Source organism: Musca vetustissima, unplaced genomic scaffold, assembly GCF_032173495.1.
Source record: "Musca vetustissima isolate MV318-11 ecotype Yass unplaced genomic scaffold, APGP_CSIRO_Mvet_v1 utg19615, whole genome shotgun sequence".
Lineage (NCBI taxonomy): Eukaryota > Metazoa > Arthropoda > Insecta > Diptera > Muscidae > Musca > Musca vetustissima.
Window position 1 is genome coordinate 115,614 of NW_026883489.1, and position 24,989 is coordinate 140,602.

Here is a 24,989-nt window from a genome sequence, read left to right on the forward strand (position 1 = left end):
CCTGTGAATCGTTCTTTTGAAGTAGTTATTTTGTGAACTGTACAACTCTACCAACAATCACACATTGTTGGTCAAAATAGTAACAAGTTCTACACCAAGTGCGAAAAATATTTAAAAAGGTTTAGAAAATGTATGTTTTTTTGATAGATGTACCATTTTGAGTATTACCTGACCTGATCTCAATTCCATTACATATATGTCAAGTAAATTCTGATGGAGGAGGTTATCCTGACAAAAAGCTATAATGTAAATGCCGTTTAAACCATCATAAGCTTTCAGATTTTGGTGGTTCCGGTTGGTTCAATAGTCCAACAGATTGGTATCCGGAGATTTTGGTGGTCATTGTGCGGTGGAAATGAAGCGAGGAACCTCATTTTGTAAACATTCTTGGGTTAGCCATGCGATGGTGCTGAGTCCTGTTGGAATGTCCAAGGTCTGCGGCCAAAATGTTTGCGTGCCCAAGGCTTTAAATCATTCGGCATTTATTCTGATGTCACGGTCGATTAATACGAGCGAAGAGCGACCATCGGCTGTTATGGCGGCCCACACCATCACCATGGACCAGTAAACACGATCATTTTGTTTGTTTACAAACTGCTGGACAACGAATGTTTTCTCATCAAAGAAAACCAAATTCGGCAGTTCATCACTTTCGGCCAAGCGAAGCCACTATTTAGCTCTTTTGAGTCTATTTTCTTTCTGTTGCGGTGTAAGTTCTAGCACTTTTTGGAATTTCAATGGCTTTACCCCGAGCCATTGAATTGCCGAATGGAATATTGCGATATGTTCAGCTCACGAGCCATTTTTCAGCCACTGCGACGCGGTTTTCGATCAAGTCGCTTCTTTACTTTTCGAACCATTTCTGCTAATGTTGCTGTTTTCTTCCTTAACGTCGGGATACGCTATATCACGGTAACAAGTGATGGTACGAGACAGAAAAGATTTATTAACATTTTAATGCTGGAGTGCTCTAACGATAGCCACTTGTGGTTTTCCAGCCAAATATAAAGAAATCACACTATGATACTTGAATTCCATCACGAATAACTTTTTTTGTGATAAATTCTCACCAAAATGCTTTTGTACGCTAGTAAGCAATATATTGAGCTGTCACTGGAATAATTTTAACAGATATACAGCAGTCTGAAAATCACACTTTATATTTTATGATGCAGGAACATTTCAATTGTTGTAATTTTTCTAATTGCAAATAAATATTTTAGGCGCAAATTAATATTTTTTATGTATATTAACAAACATCAGCTGATTGACATTTAAATCATGATTAAAGTTATGTGTAAACAATTAAGGTGTATTTCTGGATTTCGTTATTCGAGTCGGCTTACTTCATTAGCACAGCTGACTATGCGATTAACTGTCAAAGTACATAGTTTCTACTTGAATTTAACGTGCAATGTTGCCAACCATGAGAAATATTAGGCACTAAATAAAATTTGACAGATGGTCTAATAAAAACCAGATGTTTTTGTTTTGATAAACAAAAAAATGTGTGTGTGTGGATTTATGCATGGCACAATGAATATGTAGTCCATTAACGCAGCTGATGTCTCGATTAACTGTCAATGTCGGTAATTTTGTACTTGAATTCGATGTGCAGTGTTGCCAACCATTTGAAATATTATAAGGAAAATTTTGACAGATAATCGAGACAAAAACAAAGGTTTTTGTTTTGGATTTATGTGTGTGTATCGTTTGTTAAAGCGCGAATTTTGGAAGTTGTTTGACTTTTTTACCCCTGGCGATTACTAGATTTTCCACTTGCTGCTGCTAGGCCAATTTTGTCTTGTAGTAAGTAATTCAATATAGTACTATATTGCAGGTTAGAAAACACACAACTATTATATATTAAACAAACATATAAGTGATTGATTTTTGTTTATTTTTGTTGCTACCTCATTTGAAAAGTAATTAATGTTTTTTTTTCTTTTGCTGAACCGCATAAAATGTTAAAATAATCTTGAAAATGATATTCATTTAGCTCGTTGATCAATTGAAGCCATTATCAATTATTTCGTATATATTTGCAGTAAATTTAAATACAAATAATTGTTTTTTTTTTATTAATCAAAACACATGTACATTTGTTTCAAGAGTTCGTATATTTCGATGACTTTTTGTATTTTATATTTCAATCTGTGGTTGTTATTGTTTTGAATACAATTTTATTCTCTTGGATTGTTTTTGTTTTTCTTTCAACTTTCCACTTTCTCATGTGCCAATGACGCGCGGATTTCGTAAACTATGTAAATAACAACAATAGCAACAAGAAGAAGAAGAGGGAATATAATTCACGAAATTCTTGAAAAAAAAATTAAATAAAACATCACACGACCAACCGACCATTCTCAACGAACATTATAAACTAAATGTGTGTACGAGGACAGTTCGGAAAGTTCTTAGCCTAACACAAAAAGCGAGGTATAAACAGAAAAAAAGTTCAGTGTCGTGGAAACTTCCATCTCTGTTATGAACATATGTTAAATTTTGTTTCGATCTGGCAACTCCATTATATAGAATGCGTCTTTTTTGAACACATGTTTCTCTATGAAAGAGTTGCCAGATCGAAACAAAATTTAACATGTGTTCATAACAGAGATGGATATTTCCTTAACTTTTTTCTGTTTATACAGCGCTTTTTGTGCTAGGCTAAGAACTTTCCGATCTGCCCTCGTATGTATATTTCATGTTCTCTGTTTTTGGCATAGCGCTGTTGTTTTGGCGGTCCCCCTTTTGTCTTCAGACACAATTGCAAGATGAAATAAAAAACGAAACGGCTGTTTAACGCAATGATGGGTGGTGTTCTTGTTGGTTAACATTTGTTTTTTGTTGTCGTCGTTGTTCTTTTTTTTTGTTTTTTGCAATCATGCATTCTTTTCTTCTTTTGATTTTCAAAGAACCCAAAAAAGTCGCCAAAAATTTGGCATTAATTGTTAACATCTGACCCTGTATGAGGTAATGTGACGTAAACGCCAACAAAACCAACAAACAGACAGAAAAAAGTTGTACAATAAATTGTTCACGATCAGTGTTCTTCAAATTTGGTATTGCGATAGGTTATATTTTAGAATCATGTATAATAGTAATAAAATTTGAACCTTTTGGGAAATAAAAAAAATAACAAAAACGTCCAACACATTGGGAAATAATTGCGGATTTTGCGAAGATGTGTAGGGATATGTGAATCGAATATTAATATTATTTACAACTCTGATAATTAGCATTAAAAGTTCGTTGCAGAATGATCAAATAGAGGAGAATCAGACTACGTTTAGACTTCTAAATCCACTCGATCTCAAATGTCAATTCCATTGCGTATACGTCACGATAATCCTGTTCACAAATTCAGTGGATTATATTTGACGTATAAGCAATGGAATTGAAATTTGAGATCGAGTGGATTTCGCAAATCTAAACGTACCTTCAATTACTTGCTTAAAACGGCATTTACATTACCGGGTTAATCAACTCTATGAGGATTTATTTGACATGTATACAATGAATTTGACACTGGGTTAACGAAATCCGGTACAATGTAAACGTACTATAAATTATATATTTTAAATTGATTAATTTGTATTTTAATTTTTTTAACAAAACCCTTTTGTAATAAAATTTTTCTCATAATGCAATCAAACTCAGATGGCAAATTTTCAACAACATTAGTTATACATAATACGATTATTTAATTTAACTATTTAGGAAATCGTTAACAACAATAACGAAAAAGAAAATAATCTATTAAATACCTCATTCGGTCATTATCAGTGTTGTATACTCGTATGTGTAAACTCTATGTAAACAATTCAATACTTCACGTATTGTTTATATAGATGGACTGCTATTCATACACACACGCCTCTTATCAGAGTAATTACCATGGCTATGTGTGTATGTGTTTTTTCAAGTTAAGAAATATCTGCAAAGTAGCAAGCTTATCATTGTTCACATTGTTGGCGATAAGATTTTGAACTATTCATAAATAGGTATGTTATTGTATTTTTTCATACACAAATATGTGTTTAGGGAGTTATACCATTCACAACGAATTCACTCTCCTGTTGCGAAGCTGTTAGCTGTTATCTTTAAGGCAGCAATTTTAGCAGTGTTGTACGGATGTGCAGTAATCGATTACTCGTTTTACTTTGAATGCCAAAAATGTGTCAGACAATTGTCAATTACCAAAATGAATAAATTAGAATACATTGTTTAAATGTCTCTAGTAAAGCAATTGCCCTAATTTACATTATCCTAATATCCTAATTTACATTAGGTAATTTTAATTGCCTCAATTCTTTATTTTGTGGCAGATTTGAGGGGAATGACAACCCTTTACCACTCTCGCCCACAAACTGACAATTGCCGCAAGTGAAATTGCCTAATGTAATTCTGGTAAAAGGAAATATGAAATGCTATATTCCAAAATAATATTAAACGACTTGTACCAAGGTTTATTTATAAGGTTAACAAGGAGGTGAATTTGAAATCTTCATTGACTTAAAGGATAATTAAACAAAAAATATTTTTATAAGAACCAAAATATTTGTGCACATTACTATCATTACGTTATTTTGAAAGATATTTTTAGTTTTTATGCTGTTCTGGTTGGTATTTCGCGATTAAAATGTTGATAGCAGGAGAAGACAAAGCCATGACTTCGGCACTCGGTAGACCTTATTTAATAGACCATGACATGTATATTCGAACTTTTTGCAGGGTTATAGTACGTTTACATTAGACAGGATTTTTTAAATCCAGTAGATCTAAATTGTCATATGTCAAATAAATCCTTATAGATGAGGTTAAAACTCTATGTCGGATTAACCTCCTCTATGAGGTTTTATTTGGTATATACGTATATTAGAGTTGGATAGTTCCGGAACGAACTATTTCATTGGGACTATTCTGAAAAAGGAACGATCGAAACTAGTTCCAGTTCTTTAATTAATGTTGTTCCTTGATATCGTTCCTTTTCGATTTCATTCTTTTTTCTGATCTCGTTCCTTTATTCCCACATTCTTCATTCGTTTTCGTTCTTTTTTCAAATGCTGTCACATTGTTAACAATATATAAACATACGTTCATCAATTTATTATTGTGTAAATAGTAATATTATTTAATTTTTTTTAATATATTTATTTAGAAATATATTTTGTGGTTATTAAACTAAATAGAAATTATTTAAAATCAGTTTTTTAAATTTCATTTTTATCAACACGAAACTATATTAGCGAAGAAAAAACAATAAAGAACAATGAAAGAATGAGATTCAAAGGAACTATCTAGGAGTCGAAACTATATGGAGCAAATGAACTACATGAACTATTAGATCACAAATATACTCCAATTATGTATACTCGAGAGGAATTCATTTTTCCCAGGAATATAATTTCAGCAAATCTTAAATAATTTGAGTAAATAAAAATGGATACACTTTTGGGTCTTTTCGCATATCATATCTTCTCCTATTATTAAATCGTGTTTTATAGCATTAATTTATAAAGAATTGTAATACAACAAAAAACTGTAGAATATATTCAATAGATTAGGAGTATGCTTTTAATTATTATTTTGTTATGTATTTAGAAAACAGCCACTCTAAATAATTGTTAATACAGTTCGTGTCTTTTGCTTGAAATAGTGCGATCATCCAATTTAGAGTTTACTATTTTGTTAATTGATCATTTAGTCAGAATGCACCTAGTTCATAGTTCACTATCTACATCGTTGATCAAACATAGAAAATAGAACGTTTGATATTCAATTTGCCACTTTCATTGATGATTATTACAATTTAATATGACCAATTTTTTTAATAATATTTGCATAACTACTGAATTTTATAAAATTGAACTAAATTGAACATAGAATGATCTAGTTCTGAAGATGTGTCGTTCAATTGAATTAGTTAATTCGTGAACTAAACAACTATATTGTGCACACCAATTGAAATCGAAAATCAAAGCCATTAGATGTGTTCCGGAAGCTGCAATTCACCGAAATCGTTTCCTGAAAGGAGTATTTTGAAGCAAATGGTTGTCATTCGGGAATCTCTTTGCAGTTCGTTCCGCAAAAGGTACTAGGCTATTGATTTAGTTTTATAGTTCCATCGTTTATTAGCACATGTCCGCTAATTTTGTAAGCTAAAATGTTTTCAGGAAGAAAGATTTACATGAATGGATTGACAGGAAAGCCCTATATCAAAAAACAGAATGCACAACAGAAGTTTTGCAAAGAATATTTGTTAAAAGATTCATACTTCTGGAAGATGGTTATTTAAAGGCAAATGTCTCTAATCTCTGGTACAAGATTGGCAAGTTAAATTGAAGAGAATGCTAAACATTAGTTTTGATCAGGATTAAACGACGTTTACATTAGAACGTTTGATATTCCATTTGCAACTGGATTTGCTAAATCCTGTACAATGTAAGCATACTATTACGATCCGAAGCAAACAGCACATCCATAATCTTAACTCTATTGAGTTTGTTTGAGAACTTGAGCGAAAGCCAATTGAATGTAACAACATAAATCCAGGGAAGGAAACTAGGGTATTAAAAGCAAAAGGTTTTGCTTCGAGTACTAACATAATATTTTTTTGACTGTTCAATTATGCTTTTGAGGTGAAATATGTTAATTTTTTGTGTATTTCCCTTATTTTATAAATTGTTCGGAATAAGACATGCTTAGTATTATAGTACGTTTACATTGTATCGGATTTCGTTAACTCTGTGGGTTTTAATTTTTTTCGACGTTCCCACGCCTCTCATTCCCACCCGCCTCTCTATTCCACTCATTTGAGAGTGGAATAGAAAAACCAGCTACAGAATCTACTTCAACAGCCAGTTTGTTATTAAGTTTTACTATTCATTTAAAAATACAATAATATTAGATTTTATTTGTTCTACGCTCAAGCAAAAATCTACATTAGAGTATACAGAGTTAAAGTCAATACACATTTTACTAAGAGGATCTCCCATAGAGTCTACGTCTACTTTTCAATGTAGGCAAACGAATTAATTTTAACCTGCTAAGATGGCAACACAAAACTACTATTCCAATGTAATCCTCTCAGTGCAAAAAGTAAAAATTGTTTCTGCACGGTTTCGATTTTATCAGAATATATATTGGGGATCCCATACAACAGAACCATATTCTAAAATAGGTCTAACAAGAGACGTAAATAGTTTTTTCGTTATATATGGATCCGAGAATTCTTTGGCCCACCGTTTTATAAATCCTAAGATATCATAGGCTTTATTTACCATAGATATAACATGATTTTTAAAATTTAATTTTGGATCCATTATAATACCAAGATCAACGAAAGAATCTACAGTTGATAAAATCGAACCATTAATATAGTAATGTCTTATCGAAGAAGAATTAAAAAAAACACATATGTTTACATTTATTTAAATTCAAGTCCATACAATTTAGGCTCCACCATTGAAATAGGCTATTTAAATCATGCTGGAGTAAGTCAGCTTGCTTTTCAGAATGATGGGTAATGAACAACTTGACATCATCTGCATACATTAGCGATTTGAATTTGGCAAATCATTTACAAACAATAGAAACAGAATCGGGCCTAGGTGACTTCCTTGCGGAACACCTGATGGAACATTAATCGATTTTGAAAGACATCCATTAAACAAAACTAGTTGTGTCCTATTTTGTAAGATGAAATCCAATTCACCAAATTTATACTAAAGCCAATATGATTTAATTTATAAAGTAAAAGTTCATGGTTAACCCCATCAAAAGCTTTGCTAAAGTCTGTATAAATTGTATCGGTTTGTTTACGCTGAACAAATCCCTTTATCACAGTAGAAGTAAAGTTTATAAGATTGGTAATAGTTGAAAGATCACTACGAAAACCATGTTGATATGGATATGGCATCCATGGAATACACGTGAATTGTCAAGTATAAAAAACTCAAAAAATAAACTTTTCAGAAAATATAAAAAACCTGGCTCCTCTATAGACTATGCTAAATATTCTGTTGCTAGATCAAAATATACAATAGAATCCCGAAGGTTGTATAATCTTTACCTTAACAAGATTAAGAATAATTTTAAATCCAATCCATAGTCATTTTATGAATTTGTTAATCTAAAAAGAAAAGTTTCTTCTAAGCCTACTATTTTAAAATACAATAACCAAGAATTTTCGAAAAACTCCGAAATTTCAGAATGTTTTGCAAAATTTTTTGGCACGACTTATTCTAATACTACTTATCATATTAAAGATCCACACATTTATGAACAAAGTCGAGAGGTCTCTAAAAATCTACGTAGTTTAAAACCTATTAAATGTCCAGGCCCTGACGGTATCCCCAGCATAATTTTAGAATTAGAATTAGTATACCGTCAGGGCCTCGATTTTCTCAGATTTTCTAGTTCCAACAGTAGGAACACATTCAGAAATGAATTTGATAAGAGTAACATAAAATTTATCTATTGTAAGCTTGAGATCAATAGGACTCTTACAAAGGCATATAGAGGTCCCATTTACAGATGAGATAACTGTGTGTTGAGTTTGCAAAAGTTCGTTTTTTATAGTTGAAAGTAATTTTTAATGAGTTTGATGAATTGTCAGAAATTAAATAATCATGTATCATGGATATACATAGAGTTGGGTGATAGTAATCTTCAGGAATACAAATAGGAGGTATTCTAACTAATTCAAAATATGGTGTATAATTTACGAAGACTAGATCAAGGATTTTCTCATAGTTATTTACTATATTATTTATTTGTTGGAGATTAATGTCACAAAATCTACTAATAATTTCAGAAGTAAATTGATTTAAATTTATATCAGATGTCAATGGAGTAAGAGCTTCTGACTCTGGCAATGAAAGTCACTTCACAGATGGCATATTAAAATCGCCACGAACTAATATTCGGTCCGAATCATTCATATTATTAGTTATGGATTGTATTGCTAATATATGCTGATTACAAATATCAAGCTGTGATGAAGGAATGTATGAGCAATTGACGAATAAATTAAATTTACCCAATTTAATGGATATGCCGAGAAATTCTATATTCTAAATTTATTTTTCATATTATTTAAAATTGATATATTAATTCCAAATTAAAAAGGGTTGCCATCATCAAATTTTCAGATGAAACTACCTTCTGTAATTATGCCATGGTGAAAACTGAAATGTTCGACACAACAATTATTCGGTTATCAAACGATCTTTACAACACTAATTAAATGTGTGCTTCTTTTCTGAAATGCTCTCACAAAACTCTGTAATTGAGTTTCTCCTCTCTCTCTCTCTCTCTCTCTCTCTGTATACAAGTTTGCTTGTGTTTGATTTATTTGGTCTCATTGTTGCTGTTATCAGCTTTTGCAGTATTTGCTCGAATATCGCTGGCGCGCTGATATCGTCATCAATGTAGTATTATTCTAGCCGCATTTATTACGTTATTTACGTGATAGCGTATTTCTGCGAGCGAACAGGCTAGACAATCTTATCTCACAGCAGACACACAAACACACACTCACACACATGTGAGAATCTGACAAAGTCGTCAACGACGACGACGGCGACTGCGACTACTGATGATGATGTTATGTTAATGTATTAAATATTTCTCAGACGCTCATTTCAGTCTTTGCTTTCTACGCGTATACAACACTTGTCGTTTCGCGTTGTGTTTTTTTGGTTTCGGTTTTTTTCTTTCGAATTTTCGACGGTACGCTTTGCTACTCTTTGTTGTGTGTGTGTTTAGTTGTTTTTGCATTGTGATTACGAATTCGAATACGAAATTATTGGTCTTATGTACGACGATGACGAGTACAAATACCAAGTTTTTGGTTTTCATATTTTTTTCCCCCTTTGATACATCACTAATGTTGAAATGTTGTGCTCCACAACAGTAGTGCCAACATTAAGAGAGTGGAGCGTGTGTTTGTGCCGCAGTTCAGTTATTCATTTGTGTTCATTGTTGATGAACGTGCGGACATTTTTTTTTTTGCAGATATTGACAATCAAATCGAGTTATGTTAAACTGAGAGAGAGAGAAAGAGAAAAAAGTTATTTTAAAACTTTTCTTCCGGTTATTCTTTTTTTGCATAGCTTCCTTATGCGTTCCCAAACCAAATTTTCAGTTCATTAATAAAGTTCAATTGCGCTCCGCTTACTCTCTTACTCGTATGTAAGTTCAATATTTGTATTCGGATTCGTATCGTAACTGTTGTACGATCGATGGATCGATCTCCTCGACCCGTTCAAACGTTCCGTGTTGTGTATTTGTGAAGTTCTTAAAAATCGAAACGAAAAATAACGAAATATATATATTTTTTTGTTGTTGTTCATTTTCCGCCTATGTATTTTGTCGTTGTTGTTGTTATTTTAAAATTCCGATATACATATATACAGAGTGGTGTTTTGTTTTTTGATTTGGATTCATCGTTGCCGTTGGTGGTGTGGAAAATATTATTCGAGTACGTAAAGCAAACAAGAAAATAAATAAATAAATTTCTAAAGTATAAGAACAAAAGATACGAAAAAAATATATTCTTTTGTAAGATATATATAAAAAAAGAGTGTTCTCATGTGACTTTGTGTGTGTGCGCGATTGAGTATTTTACATATATAAATAAAAATATAAATCTCTTTTGAATTTTCACATACCCCATATAGAATGTATCGGAGAATGTGTGTGTGTGTGAGTGTGCGAATGTATGTATGTTAATACGTCAATTGTCGTCTGGGTTTACCAGACATGTTCAAACTACAACAAACACAACAAATAATACAAACAGTGAGTTTTATAAGATCGCGTTCTGATTTCGCTACATATTTCTGTTTCTGTTGTTTTCAATTGCTGCTCACCAAACCTCACCAGCCAAAACATTTTGAATGATGGTGTAGTGAAAAAATTGCAAAAACGTGTTGTATCCCGACGTATTTAATTCTTACGTCATTTGGTGGCTACAATGCGCGCGAGTGAACGAGCGCATTGACTTGATTTCACTATTGTAAACCTACGTTTGTCAAATGTCAACGCAGTGTGTTTCTCTCGTGTGTGTTTGCATTTTTTCGCCTATTCAATAAAGTAGGTTTTTGTTTTTGTTATGACATATTTACATACCTACTCATATGTATTTAAATTTGATTGTATTTGTATTTAAATTCTCCCACTTGTTTTTGTTTGACATTGTTGTTGTGTTTTTTTTTGTATTTATACGTCTACGTACAAAACGTATTATACGCTTTGTGATTCATCATGAATATAAAGTTGGGATATTAAAACATACTTACGTACCCATCAGCATAGGTACTACATAAATCAAAATACATGTTTGCAACAAAATAAAGTGTGAAAACGATATCTTCCTCGGACGGCTCACAAGAAGGACGTAAAAAAATTTTAAATGAGTACTACACGCCCACGGGCTTAAAAATAGATTTTTACAAAATGGCGGTTGTTAAGCGTTCGCTTAACTAACACGTGTGTTTTTAAATACGGATAACCTATAAATTACGAATTTCGTTCAACAAAATCCAAACAGCTGCGCATGAAATTTTTAATTTTCGTAAATTTAATAGCAAAAGAAGATGCTTTTCGCTACTATGTGACTCCTTCACAGTAGAAGAGTTCACTGATACACAAGGCTTAGAAAGTCTGAACATTGTGGTCAAATTCTTAAAGAAGATCGAAGTCAACCTGCAAAACACAAACCACCATCTATGGATAAAGTCAAATTTTAGCAAAGCTACATACGGATACATGGCACTAAACCTTCTATCCCTATAGAAAGTGGGCCAACCAAAATAATAAATAAATAAAAAAAAAAAAAAAAAAAAAAAAAATAAAGTGTGAAAACGATATCTTATATCGTGATAGTATTCAATTTCTCGATTTAAATTCACTCATTTATATTTGCTTGAACTTCTGTGCGAAATCTAGATTATATTGCACCAAAAATTGGATCACTTTCCCTTAAAGTGCCAAAATTTAAACTAGTCTAAACAGTTAAATAAATATTAAAAAAATATGGGTCCCAAATAAAAGGTCGTTTACATTGAATCGGATTTGGTTAACCCAGTGGGTTTAAATTTTCAATTCCTTTGAATATATGTCAAATAAATCCTCATAAAGTAGGTTAACCCAGTAAAAAGTTCTAATGTAAATGCCGTATAAGAAACCAATCAGATATCTCACAGAAATGAATTCCGATCAAATGTGGAATTAATTACGTATAGCTTCTTCAGAAAGTGAAAAACGAAAACTTGTATCAGAATGAAGCCACTTTTGATTTTATAAGTGTAATAAATCCATAAGACATATATAATGATGTTGCCACATTTGAACTAAGCATAGCGATTTCGTTTCAGTTTCCAGAGTTATTCAAATCAATAGCAATCTAAAGAAGTTAACACACCTGAAAATTATAAAATTGTGCCCACGAAACCTGCATAAAATTGTTTTGTAACTTATGAATCAGCGAATTCTGTGCCACAGGGTTTAATCAAAATTTCGACGCTATTAGTCGTTATTACCCGTGTAATTATATGTGCTTTGTTTTAATATCTGTAAAAATCATCTACTAGTCGGGAACAAATCAAATATATTCCAAAACGGCATTTACATTTGGTCTGTTCCAGTACTTTTTAAAAGTAAAGCTAGTAAAAGGGGAAATTTTCAAAATCGCTCTCAGAATACAAAATAATTTGAAAGGTTCGGGAATGCAAATCTTGTAAATATGCCAAAATTATATGGACAGCCAATCAGCAGTTGGCATTCCTGTTACCATTTTTACTCGGACAAATTTTTCGTGTAAAAAGTTTTCAAAGAGAACGCCATTTTGTTTTGTGACCTCTTAAATTTGGTTCAATGTTTTACCAGTTTTGTGGGTTCAGGAACGGGTTTCTAGTAAAAAGTTGCAAAACTTGTAAAATTAGTAGATTCTTTTAGGTTCTGGAACGGAACTATTATAACCTTTTGCCGGGTAAAATGAGGTTATCCTTTATGTGAATTTATTTGACATATATGTAATGGAATCTTCTGGATTTAACAAATCCGATACAATGTAAACATACTATTAGTAATGCTTCAGTAAGAGATATATTCAACTAATTTTGAATATGAAATTTATATATGACTGATCACCAATAAAGAACTCCTTTTTAATTCGAAAATATGGTTTTGGAACAAAAATATTTGCGATCTATTTTGTTAGCAAAATTAAATTAATTTTGGATTTAAACTCATACGAACAAATTTGACTGTGGTTAGCTTTATCAAAAGTCTTACTAAAATCTGCATAAATAGCATCGGTTTGCTCAACATAAATATATTCATATAATGTCTCAAAGAAAAAATTAGACGTATAGAGGCGACTGAAGATACCATGTTGATGAGATCTGAGTAAAGTTTAGCCCGTGACATAATTATCATTCATTTAAGAAATTAATAATGGCAACTACTTTTTAATTTGTAATTCGTGTATCAATTTCATATAAAATGAGAAATATATTACATAAAGTTCTAAGCATGTCGATTGGCATATTTTCAAAAAAATATAAATTTTTTCTGAATCATCACAGAGTTAAAACTTGAGAACAAGATTGAACTCTGGTTGTTACAATATATAATTATTATTATTAAGAAAAAGTTGGAAGCATGTGACTACATAAGACTACCTTGTATAATTATGCCATGGTATATATATATATATATATTTCGTTATTTTACTTTAATAAATGTTCTTAAAAAAAGATCGATCGATAATTGTTAAAATTTATTCAACAAATAGTGGTGAACTAGTTCTGTATCTCCATTTACTTCAACCATATGATTTGTGAACTTCAAAATATTAGCTTCGTTCCTTTGACTTTGTAATTGTGTAGTCGTGGATAAATGGGCAACTTGTAAAAATGTCAACGCTAAATGACAGTGCCTCTAAATCACATTCATGCGACTATTAAAAGTCAAACAATATATGCCGAGTAAAATTGTTACATTGGTTACATTGCTTATTTTCAATGCATAGATTGTTTCAACTACGATATTTAATTATTTCATTTATCTGGATTATTTAATAATACATTATAAATCTAAACATGGTTGAATCATGGCACAATAAATAGGTTGACCATTTAACGTAGCTGATGACTCGATTATCTTTCAAAATGGATAATTTCTACTTGGATTCGATGTGCAACCATATGAAATATTATAAGGAAAAGTTTGACAGATGGTCGGGAAAAGATCAATATAAATGAAAATTAAAAACGAATGATGATAAATTTTATAATCTAGAAAAAATTCTACTTATTTTTTTTTTCTTCGCATTATATTAATGTCCACTTTTTATCAACACATTTTCGCGAAATTTTGACAATATAATAGGAATAAAATATTATTGCCAATATACATATTAGTATTCATTGTTTTAATGTTCGTTTAATTATAATTTTTATTTTGTTAATATGGAATGACTAAAATGTTTTGAACCAAAATTGAACAGAAAAAGCAATCTAAAAAAAGACAGCAAATGACAGCACCACTCTCTCTCTCTCTCCCGATCTCTTTCTCTGTCTGTTTTGATATTGTGTGTGTTATCAGAAAAAATTTGCAATATTTTTTAAGTGTCATTTGTTTTGGCTTATAATGGTGTGTAGACATATATGTTTTGTTTAATGAGATATTCTTATTCATATACATTTTTTTACACATATATGCCTAAATGTATGCATACAGTATGGCCAGAAAGTGTTTTAATCAAATTGATTTTGGTTTCAAATGTTGAAGTTATTATTTCTAAATAAATGCAACTTTTGTATAAATAAACTTATAATAAATAAATGAAACTAAATTAAAATAAGAACAAATTTATTGGTTTGCCTTATCATGCACATTGAATTCCATTATTTTCATATTGTAACATTCTACAATGCTAATCGATTTATTTCGCATTCTATTGGTTTAAATATATGCAACTTCATGGAACTAGTTCCCGTGTTCCTTTAATTGAACAACTTTGTTTTTGAACTTCACAATATATGCTTCGTTCCGTTGCCTTTGTAATTGTAATTATCAACATTCGAAAGAGACTGTGTGATTACAAACATGATGAAAGTACTTCAAAATCACGATTATATTTTGCAATTTCCTCATTAATTTATACCACAATTCTATCATCAAACATCATTATTTAATAAAACGCAAAGCTTTGTAATTATTAAGGGGAGTACACACTTGCAATTTAGATTAAAACTATTGTTAATAGATTACCTGGCAAATATGCAGAATCTGAATTTCATAAGCAATTGGAAATATAGCCAACTTCAAGAAATTTCTCCAACATTTTGAACTGAATATTAACTTGATTAAAATATTTTTATATGATACACAAACTAATCATTTAAGATGTTTCCATAGAATTGTTATTTTTATTTTTTTTCTTTTCAATTAATTGATAAAATCGATGGAAGATATTAATTAATTTATTTTTTCTGCTTCTTCTTTTACAGCTCTCGTTAATTTATGACGACAACGTTCACGCCGCGTAGATTCAGAGCAAGAAGAAAACGGTACGAAGACAGAACAAAAAAACAGATTGCAAGACGACGACCTCTGAAATTGAAAAACAAACAAAAAATCCAGATATAGCAACAAAACAAACAAACAAACAAAAAAATAATAATAATTCTACTAACAACATCAAAAATAGCAACAACAACAACAAAATCATACAAATCATTCTAAGAAAAAAAAAAAATAAAATAACAAAATCTAAGAAAACAAAAAGAAAATAATAATTAATTAATTTAAAAAAAAGAAAATTTAATAGCAAATTAAAACCAAAAAAAAAAAACAAAAAATAAAGTTGTATAAAGCAAATTCTGTTAAATAAGTCAAAGCAAAAAATAAGATAATCATCATTGCAACAAAAATAACAACAACAACAACAACAAATAATTGTCAACAAATCAATAACAACCAAATAAGGATTAAAAACAAAACGTCATATATACCACTGCTGCTACTACTACAACTACTATATTATCTACTCTACCTATCTATTTAGCTATCTATCAACCAACCTCCTACCACACACGTGTTTTTTTTTGTTTCTGAAAAGGTCATCCATTATTACAACAATAAAAGAAAAAACAACAGCAGCAACAACAACAAAAACAACTAAATACTACAACAACACCCGCCCCCGAACAACGGTAACAAAGCAAACGCTAACAAAAATTATCATTTAGATAAATTTAATCCATTAAAGATAAGCTTTAAAGTACAAACCACGGATCAATACCAAAGATGGAGGCAAAATTTTTGGCAGGCCTATTTTCATTCCTCTCAATATTTTTAGCGATTTATGCTCAATCACCTGGTAAGTTAATGTCAAACATTTTGTTTGTTATTGTTATATTTTTTTGGTTATCGTATAGTACCTCTCTATCTATTTCTATAACTCCAACTTTATCTGTTCCTCTAAATGACAAAACTTCAATCAGATAAAATAATGAAAAGAGGAAAAAAGTTATATCTATCTTTAAAACAAAAGAAACCTTTTGTCTCTATATAACTACCGTTTTTTATGTATTTGATTTGTATTATTATTTATTTTTAAATCAAATATTTTATTTTCTTTTTTGGTCTCCTAAGTTTAAGCCTATTATTATATCTTTAATAAGAATCGATTTTTAAGTTAACTTTATTTCTACTTCTGAAATATTGTATTTTTTTTAGTTATTTATTGTTTCTTTTCTCTTCTTCCCCTTTATTTTTTTTATTATTTATAAGAATATTTTTTAGGTATTTATATATCTTTTAGTTTCTTCTATCTACAAGAAACTCATATTTTTCACTTAATTTGAGTTTTTCTTAATATCAACACTGCAAAATATACGATGATAATACATTACAATATGGCAACCCTTAGTGTATAATAATATTTTAATCGTATGTTTGACTGGGGACAATCATATGTTTTGATCAATCGAACAATCAAACTAAAACTAAGGCTACGTTTAGACTATGCCTTCTAAATCGACTCGATTTGTAAATCGAGATATCAAATCCTAACTGTTTAGACTAGTATTAAAATGAAAGCAAATGGATTTGTCAGCTGTTATTTGTTTACGTATACATATACATTTAACAGCTTTCCTGATTTTTAAACAATACTTTCATAATCAGAAATGCGTAACAACATTTGTTGTTCTAAATTATAGTATGTACTTTTTATTATTAATGCAAAAAGATATACTATTTCAGCAGCTGACTTATATTTGTTTTTTAAAACATACTTTAAGGAGAAACGATTAGTTTTTTTTTCACAAAAGTTGGGTTGTATTTGAAATTATCTTGATTTAGCATTGGATTTCGACAAATCGAGATATTGATTGGATTAAATTTTGTATGGTAAATGGAGAATTATATTTGACGTATACACAATTGAATTGGCAGTTGAGATCGAGTGAGTAAATCTAAACGTACCTTAATAGTACATTTATACCGAATATGTTATAAAGGAAAAGGTCAAATATTGTATATGTATTCAAAAGAAAAATGACAATTTAAATGTCATTTAAAAATTGATAATTGAACATAAAACACGTTCGTTGTAAATGTGCCCTAAGACGAAGGTTATTTAAAACGTTTTTTTACGCTATATATTTTTGTTTTTCGGTCAGAAAACGGTGTATATAAGTTTGATATGTCGAAAAATGTAAACAAAAATGCGAAATATCAATACATTTTATTTATTTTCAAAATACAACATTTCTGAATTTTCAGAATAAATTGAAAAACGCGAATGAAAATCTTGCAAATTTATAATTCCATCGCTTTCAGACCTTCCATCTAATTGAGTCATTGCCATATGTAGAGGTATCTCATATAAAAATATCGTTAAAACTTGCAATTTTTCATTTTAAAAGGATTTGCTGCTTCAAATTTTCCCATTAGGAAATTGAAGTAAATTGTAAACCAAAGGGCAACGAACTTCTGATGCTATTTTAATGATATGAAAATTTATAATTGTTAACGCCTGATTAGTTCTATTTTAAATTAATATAATTGAACTTCTCGTGCCTATTCATGGTTGCAAAACGAGTTCAGAAAAAAATTAAACCCCGATACTATATTTTCCCATCTTTTGCAGATTTGGGAATATAGCAAAGATAAATGTCAAACATTACACAAAATGGTGTTGTAATTGTATTATCGTATTTCTAATTTCAAATATAATGGGTCGTTCTACATAAATCAAAAGTCTCATATCGAACATGACACGAGTATTACGATATAAAAAAATCAGCTGAGTATTGCAGTTACCTTGTATAATTGCATCATGACTAATAATTTAAAACTAAAACACTCAGTCCATTGCTATTTATTTAGGGCACATTTACACCATTAAAAGTTGTCATTAGATGTCAAACAAGTGTCAATTTCCGTAAAACATTTTCGATGTAAATAGATTTAGATCTCTAAAAATCGATGTAGATGTCTATAAACAAATATAGAGATCTATAAATCGTTTACATATATTTTAATTTCGTGTTTATTAAAATGTTTCTATTATTACTTTGATTATATTTAGGCAAATCATTTATAGTACATTTACATTGTACTGGATTTCGTTAACCCATTTGTTTTAAATCGCCAATTCCATTGGTTATATGTCAAATAAAAGTTTGTTTAGATCTACTAAATCTACTCGATTTCAAATGTCAAATCCAAGTATAATCCACCAGATTTGTGGACATGATTAAAGTGACGTATACACTATGGAATTGACATTTGAAATCGAGTGGATTCAGTAGTGCAAACTCGCTTTAAATCCTCATAAAGTTGGTTAAACCAGTAAAAAATTCTAATGTACATGTTTTAGTCTATGTTTATATGTCGAACAAAGTACATAATTTATTTGACATTAAAAAGAAAATTATAATAAAATTTATATGTTTTACTTAAACAAGTTGTGGTAATAAATTCCTCATTCGCCCATCAGAAGTTTCTATGCATCAGTCATACTTCAATGCTATCACAAAAAATGAATTTCCCATATCCTATGCTATATAACACAAAAACAAATTTGCTCAACATTCCATCCCCATCCCCATACCATTCAATATCAATTTCGTTTGGCTATCAATTAAAAGTCACGTGTTTTTATGACAATATTGCTGTCGTTAGGAAATTTATTTATATGTTCATTGGATATCGACTCTGCTCTGTCAGTTATTGGTCGAGGTGAATGCAATGCTTGTATATCGACACAAATACGTACATATGTATGTATTTATAAATATATCAATATCTTGTACATACATACAAAACATTTATATATGCAATAAAGTGGTTCTTTGAACTTTTCATTTAGTTGTTGTTTTGTGTTGTGTAAACCAAATGTCAAATTATTTGGGAATAAAAGAATTAACAAGGAACATTTTTTTTATATACATTTTTTTTGTAAAACTTTTGGAATAAAATGACAATTTTTAAACGGTGTCATTCCAAAAACATACAAATTGGGCCAGAGTATTTTATATATATTTTTTTTCGTTGGGCCACCCATTTTATTGTACATTTTTTTTTTTTTGTACATAATCTGTGTTATAAAGTTATATGTGTACGGTTTTGGTGTAAACGTTTTTTTCTTATTTAATTTCTTGGTCATCGGAATGCAATGATAATCGAATTGAGTTCTACAGTATTCGATTCTGGCAAGAAACAAAACACTAATGTCAATTTTCAATAAAGATGACGCCATTAGTTTAGTTTTCCTATGAACTTGACAGAATGTTCAACTTGCAAAAATGTCAAAGGTACCATAAATGTATTAAGTTATATGTAACATACATCCTTATAGACTCTCTCTCTGTAAAATGATCTTTAAATATCCATTCCTTAATGAGCACTACGCCGCACCCGTTTTTTGATAAATCATTGTTTAGTCGTGGTTTAATTTGCCTTTTGGTACATATGTCAAAAAAGAAAAAAATAAAAAAAATATTTCTTTTGACACTTCAAGAAATAATTCGACAGAGATTCAACGAACACCATCAGCTGATTTTATTAGTCAGCTGTTTTGTTCAATCAGCTGACTAAAGAAATGTTCCAATATTTTCCATAATATTTCTCTCATTTATGTATTATCAATTTATTTTGAATACACAAAACATTTTGCTGTTTCACCATTTAAAATTTCCTTGAACTGTATTTTATTCTTATGCTGGATCGAGCTACATTTTTATTTGTTTCGTACATGTTCATTCATTCATTTTTGTTGTTGTTGTTCTTGTTTTTTACTCATTGTTACTCTTCATTCGTCGATTTCGATTTGTTATTGTTCGTTCAGTAGTGCTGCAAGCAGCAGCAGTAGAATACGACGCGATTGAAACTGATAACGGGAGGACACAAAGCAAAAACAAAAAAAGAAAACAAAAACTCAACCCCACCAATAACAAAAACATACAACAACATTATGAACGAACTGAATTGATATATGGAACAATTGAACAAAGAACATTCAGTCAAGCAGCCAGTCCGCCAGCCAGCCAGGCCAAACTGATAATAACAACAAGAACAACAACATCAGCAACAGAAAAAATATGAATAAAAAGAAGAGCACAGAAATAAACTAAACAAAAATGTTCTACATTATTTTTTCTTTGTTGTTGCTGCTACTACTTGTTCTTCTTGTTGTTGTTAAGCATTCAAAAATAGATTAATGGAAAAAAAGTTGCATATTTTCTTTCTTTCTTTTTATTTCCTATGTCTATGTCCGTTGCCCTGTCTTTCACAGTAGTCTATGTTCTTCGCTTTTTTCATTTTTTATATAGTACATACATATAAACATATATATATGAATGGTAGAATGAAACAAAATGAGTATGTTACCCTTTACCTCACTTCATTATTTCAGTAGTAGTAGGTGTAGGGTAACCTGGCTCATCTATTGTAGATGTGCGACATGGACTCTGGTGGCACCAGGTGCTAATAATAAAAATAATAATGTTAATGAAATCACAACTTAACTGCTGTTTTTTTTTTTTCTTTTCAAACCTATTGGCACAGATGACAACAAATAAACAGCGACAATAAATATTGCAACGAAAACTGAAAAAAAACAGAATAGTTAGGGTCACTTAACCCACTGGATCATGTAATTTGAAACACCAAAGTTTCGGCTGACTTTCAAAATGTATCAATGCAATATTTGTATAAAAGTATACTACGGTATTTAAACTTCCTATACATGCTTAGCTATTTTATAAAATAAATAAATATGAGAAGCGCGGCTGTAACAAATTTATTTGGCAACATTTTTGTAATTTATCAGACTCTCCAAAAAATTCCTGGCGAAGAAAAAGTTCTTTTCAATGAACAATGTTAAAAATACATTTATTTGTTACACACATTAATATTTTTACTAAAAAATATACTTTTGCGAATCTATCATTAGCTTTCTTTTCTTTGGATATTCCATTTTTAGTGTGCATAAGAGTCTAAACGCAACCATAGAGTCTAGAGTCAGCGACAGTCCTTTGCCGTATGTTTCTTATTGGCAACGGGAAATCGCGATGGCTGACGTTCGCGTCTAGCGGCATGACGCTAGAATAGATTTTATTCATTTTTGCTCAGCGTCATACTCAAAATTTCTCTCTTGCTCTCAATTGAGTTGCCATACTTTAGGTAAAAATCAACAGTGCTATGAGAATTTATATCAAAACATATGGCAGTGCTGTTAAAAAAACAAATAATTTCAAAGATTTTGGATGTTTTTTAACGAATTAATAATAAAATGGAAGAAAAATAATTTTTTCGATAATTTTATCCAAGTTCCTTGACATTATTGTTTATTAAATAATAAATTGATTTTGGTTTGCACAACGTAAAATTTTCTGTCAGAAAATGAAAACAAATAATTGACATTTTGTGCCGCTAACGCTAACACTTTCGTTTGGTTTTCACGCCGGCGAAAACGTATGACGCTGACTCGTGACTCTCTGGTTGCGTTTAGACTCTTAATCGTTATGTACATTGCATATATGCAATGGAATTGCAATTTAAATATACTAGATTAACTAAATCCCTTACAATGTAAATATATACATTTCCGACGTATAATACATACGTCAGAAACGTCGGAAACCCTCCCAAAACCAATAGGTTTTTGACAACATATCTATTTTCATTAATCAATTCGGAAATTACGTATGCTTTAATCAAATCCATATCAAACTTCAAAATTTTCTTCTCCATAAAGTTTAGAATTTTGTAAGGAATAGTCAGATATGTGTAAAAATTATATATTTTCTCGAAAAATAGCCGTATATGGTAATAATATTCAAATAAATGACGTTTACTACATTTATTACATTTTATACAGCTATATTACGTTTTCGACGTTTACACCTTTTTGACAGTCGAAAACCTAAAAATTCGTCACACGGACCATCACTGCTAGCCAGGGCTTATGGTTAACGTACCGTATATTTTGATAACGAATATAAAAGAAAATGAAAATTTGCTGTTATCGCGGTTATCATCTGCAATTTTGTCGTAAAACAGTTACAAAATCGCACCACTGATTGATATAATACAATCGGCGTTACACATAACATCCGTGTTTACACGGTGATGTCTTGATTAACTGTCAAAGGGCGTAATTTCTACTTTAAATCGATGTACAGTGTTGCCAACCATGTGAAATATTATATGGAAAATTTTGACAGATGGTCGAGACAAAAGCATAGGCTTTTGTTTTGATACATCACCTTATTATTACATTATGGTTCAACCAATTAACAGAATACTGTTAACTTGGCATCACTGCTTACAACTAAAACCTCATTTAGACTTTGTAAATTGTTTTCTCTTCGTAATTTGTAATGTATTTTGCCTACAAATCTCTTTTTCCAATTATAAACAAAATTTAAATTGTATTGTATATCTTTAAAACGATTATCCACAGAACAAAGATAATTAAACAACAATGACAACAAAAAAGAAAACAAATTATTTTATATCCCAAGTATTTATTTAATACTTTTTGGGTTTGTATCTTCCGCAATTCACAGACAGCATACAAAAATATCCATGCCGAGGCAAAAAAAAAATATATATTTATTTTACTATTGGTTTTGTGCTGTGTACGTAGCAACAACAACAAAAAAGCAAACTCAACACGATTACTAAAGTTTATGCTTACAGTAGTGTTGTTGTTTTTCGGTATTTGTTTGTTTGAATACTTTTTGTATTTGGGACGGCCAACTATTAACAACACCAACTCTAAAAGAATGTGGTCAAGAGAAAAGTAAATTCTGGCTACTTTTTGTTGTTTTTGTTTGTACAATCAAATAATAAATAACAAAATAAGGCAATCGAATCAGAGTGTGATGAGGGATAGATGGGCATTTTTTGTCGGTTGGTTGATTGGCTATGTTTGGAGTAATACTAAAGAAAATGTTGAACTATAGAGAGTAAGCGAGCGAGCGAGCGGAGTAATTGAATGTGCTATTATTGAAGGCCACCAGACCGACCGACTTAGATAAATGTTGGCTGCCTGTTAATGTTCGAGTAGGATGAGAACCAACACAGATGGGAATAGGTGATTATGAAGCCAAAGACGAGTATAAAAAAAGTTTGTTGGGTAAATTAGAATTTGTTGTTGGATAAAAGGATACAAATATACATATAAATATAGCATTTAGTTTGTTTTAGGGCACATCAAAATATTACAATTATAATGTTTATTATGTAATTGCCGGGTGGTGGTAGGACGAGGAGGTTAAATATGGGTTTGAAATATGAAATGTACACATATTTTTTTTAATTAAAATATATACTAATTTAAATACATACAAATCCAACTACGCAATGACATGTATTGTTAGGAAGGTATGATTTTTTACAAACACATACATAATGGGAATTTAAAGCGAGTTTTCCAATAATAATGAATTTATCATGATTTAAATATAGCTTATTGTAGAGAAATCCTTTATAACGACATATTAGTTATAATGACGTTATCAAAAAGTTCCCCAAAATTGTCTGTCCTTTATAAAATATCACTTTTAGCTATGTACTAATTTCTCTGGTACCTTTTTGGGGTTGTTATAATCGATTTCGTCTTTATATGTCAATAGTTATCAGCTGACTTTCATTTATATCATATGTGTCTTAACGATTAAACAGTATTCCTGGATTTCGTTAATAGACTTGATTTAAAATCGTATATGTTAATACAGTCTACATCTATCTGAACCAAATAATATTAATATATTTTTTTGTATTTTTCTTGTAATCTAGTGTAATTGTTGAAGGCAAATTAAAAAAAACTGAAATTCAATGTAATGTAAACAATATAATAGATATAAACACTGCTAATGTGTAAACACATTGTATAATTGATGATGATCTTGATATTTATGTACCACCTTGGTGAACATTAATAACATGCGTTATATGTGTGTGTGTGTGCGTTTATAAATTGTTGTATTGTTCTATATAAAGAAAAATTTGCAATCATAAATTATTTGAAGTACAATACTTCAATATGAAATGGAAGCCGTTAACAATAAAAAGAAAACTTTGACGGCGTCAAAAATGGATAACGCGTTTTAATTAGGTATACTCATTAATTAAAGGCGTATTTACACACAAGTCGTTTAATTGAAATCGTCATTTATACAAAGGAAATTACAATCTAATGACGATTAAATACAGTGATTTATCATAAAACATGTTCGGTGTAATTGTTTTTTTGTTATATGTTTAATATCTCATATTTTCAAAAGAACACAAATCCAGCTGCAGTTAAGGGCTAAGCAAAAGGCTCGCGTTGAGCCTTCCGTAGCGTTATATGTTATCGAAAATACAACAACCACAAGGAAACGATATGCGTTTGTGTTATGGTTGCCTTGTGGTTGTTGTATTTTCGATAACATATAACGCGACGGATGGCT

General features: G+C 30.4%; 1 protein-coding gene and 1 long non-coding RNA gene across 2 annotated transcripts in view; both read left to right on the top strand.

Moving 5' to 3' along the window:
* Positions 1-307: 307 nt before the first annotated feature.
* LOC133330360 (uncharacterized) overlaps positions 308-24,989 on the top strand; it is a 135,539-nt gene continuing 110,857 nt past the window's right edge. Inside the window, exon 1 of the long non-coding RNA XR_009754341.1 lies at positions 308-564. This is a non-coding gene — a long non-coding RNA (uncharacterized LOC133330360). The remainder of the gene's footprint in view (positions 565-24,989) is intronic.
* The window catches only part of LOC133330357 (neuroplastin), a 33,808-nt gene continuing 25,025 nt past the window's right edge, over positions 16,207-24,989 (top strand). Inside the window, exon 1 of the mRNA XM_061538816.1 lies at positions 16,207-16,396. Within this exon, the coding sequence (XP_061394800.1) occupies positions 16,324-16,396 (73 nt within the window). The 5' untranslated portion in view covers positions 16,207-16,323. The remainder of the gene's footprint in view (positions 16,397-24,989) is intronic.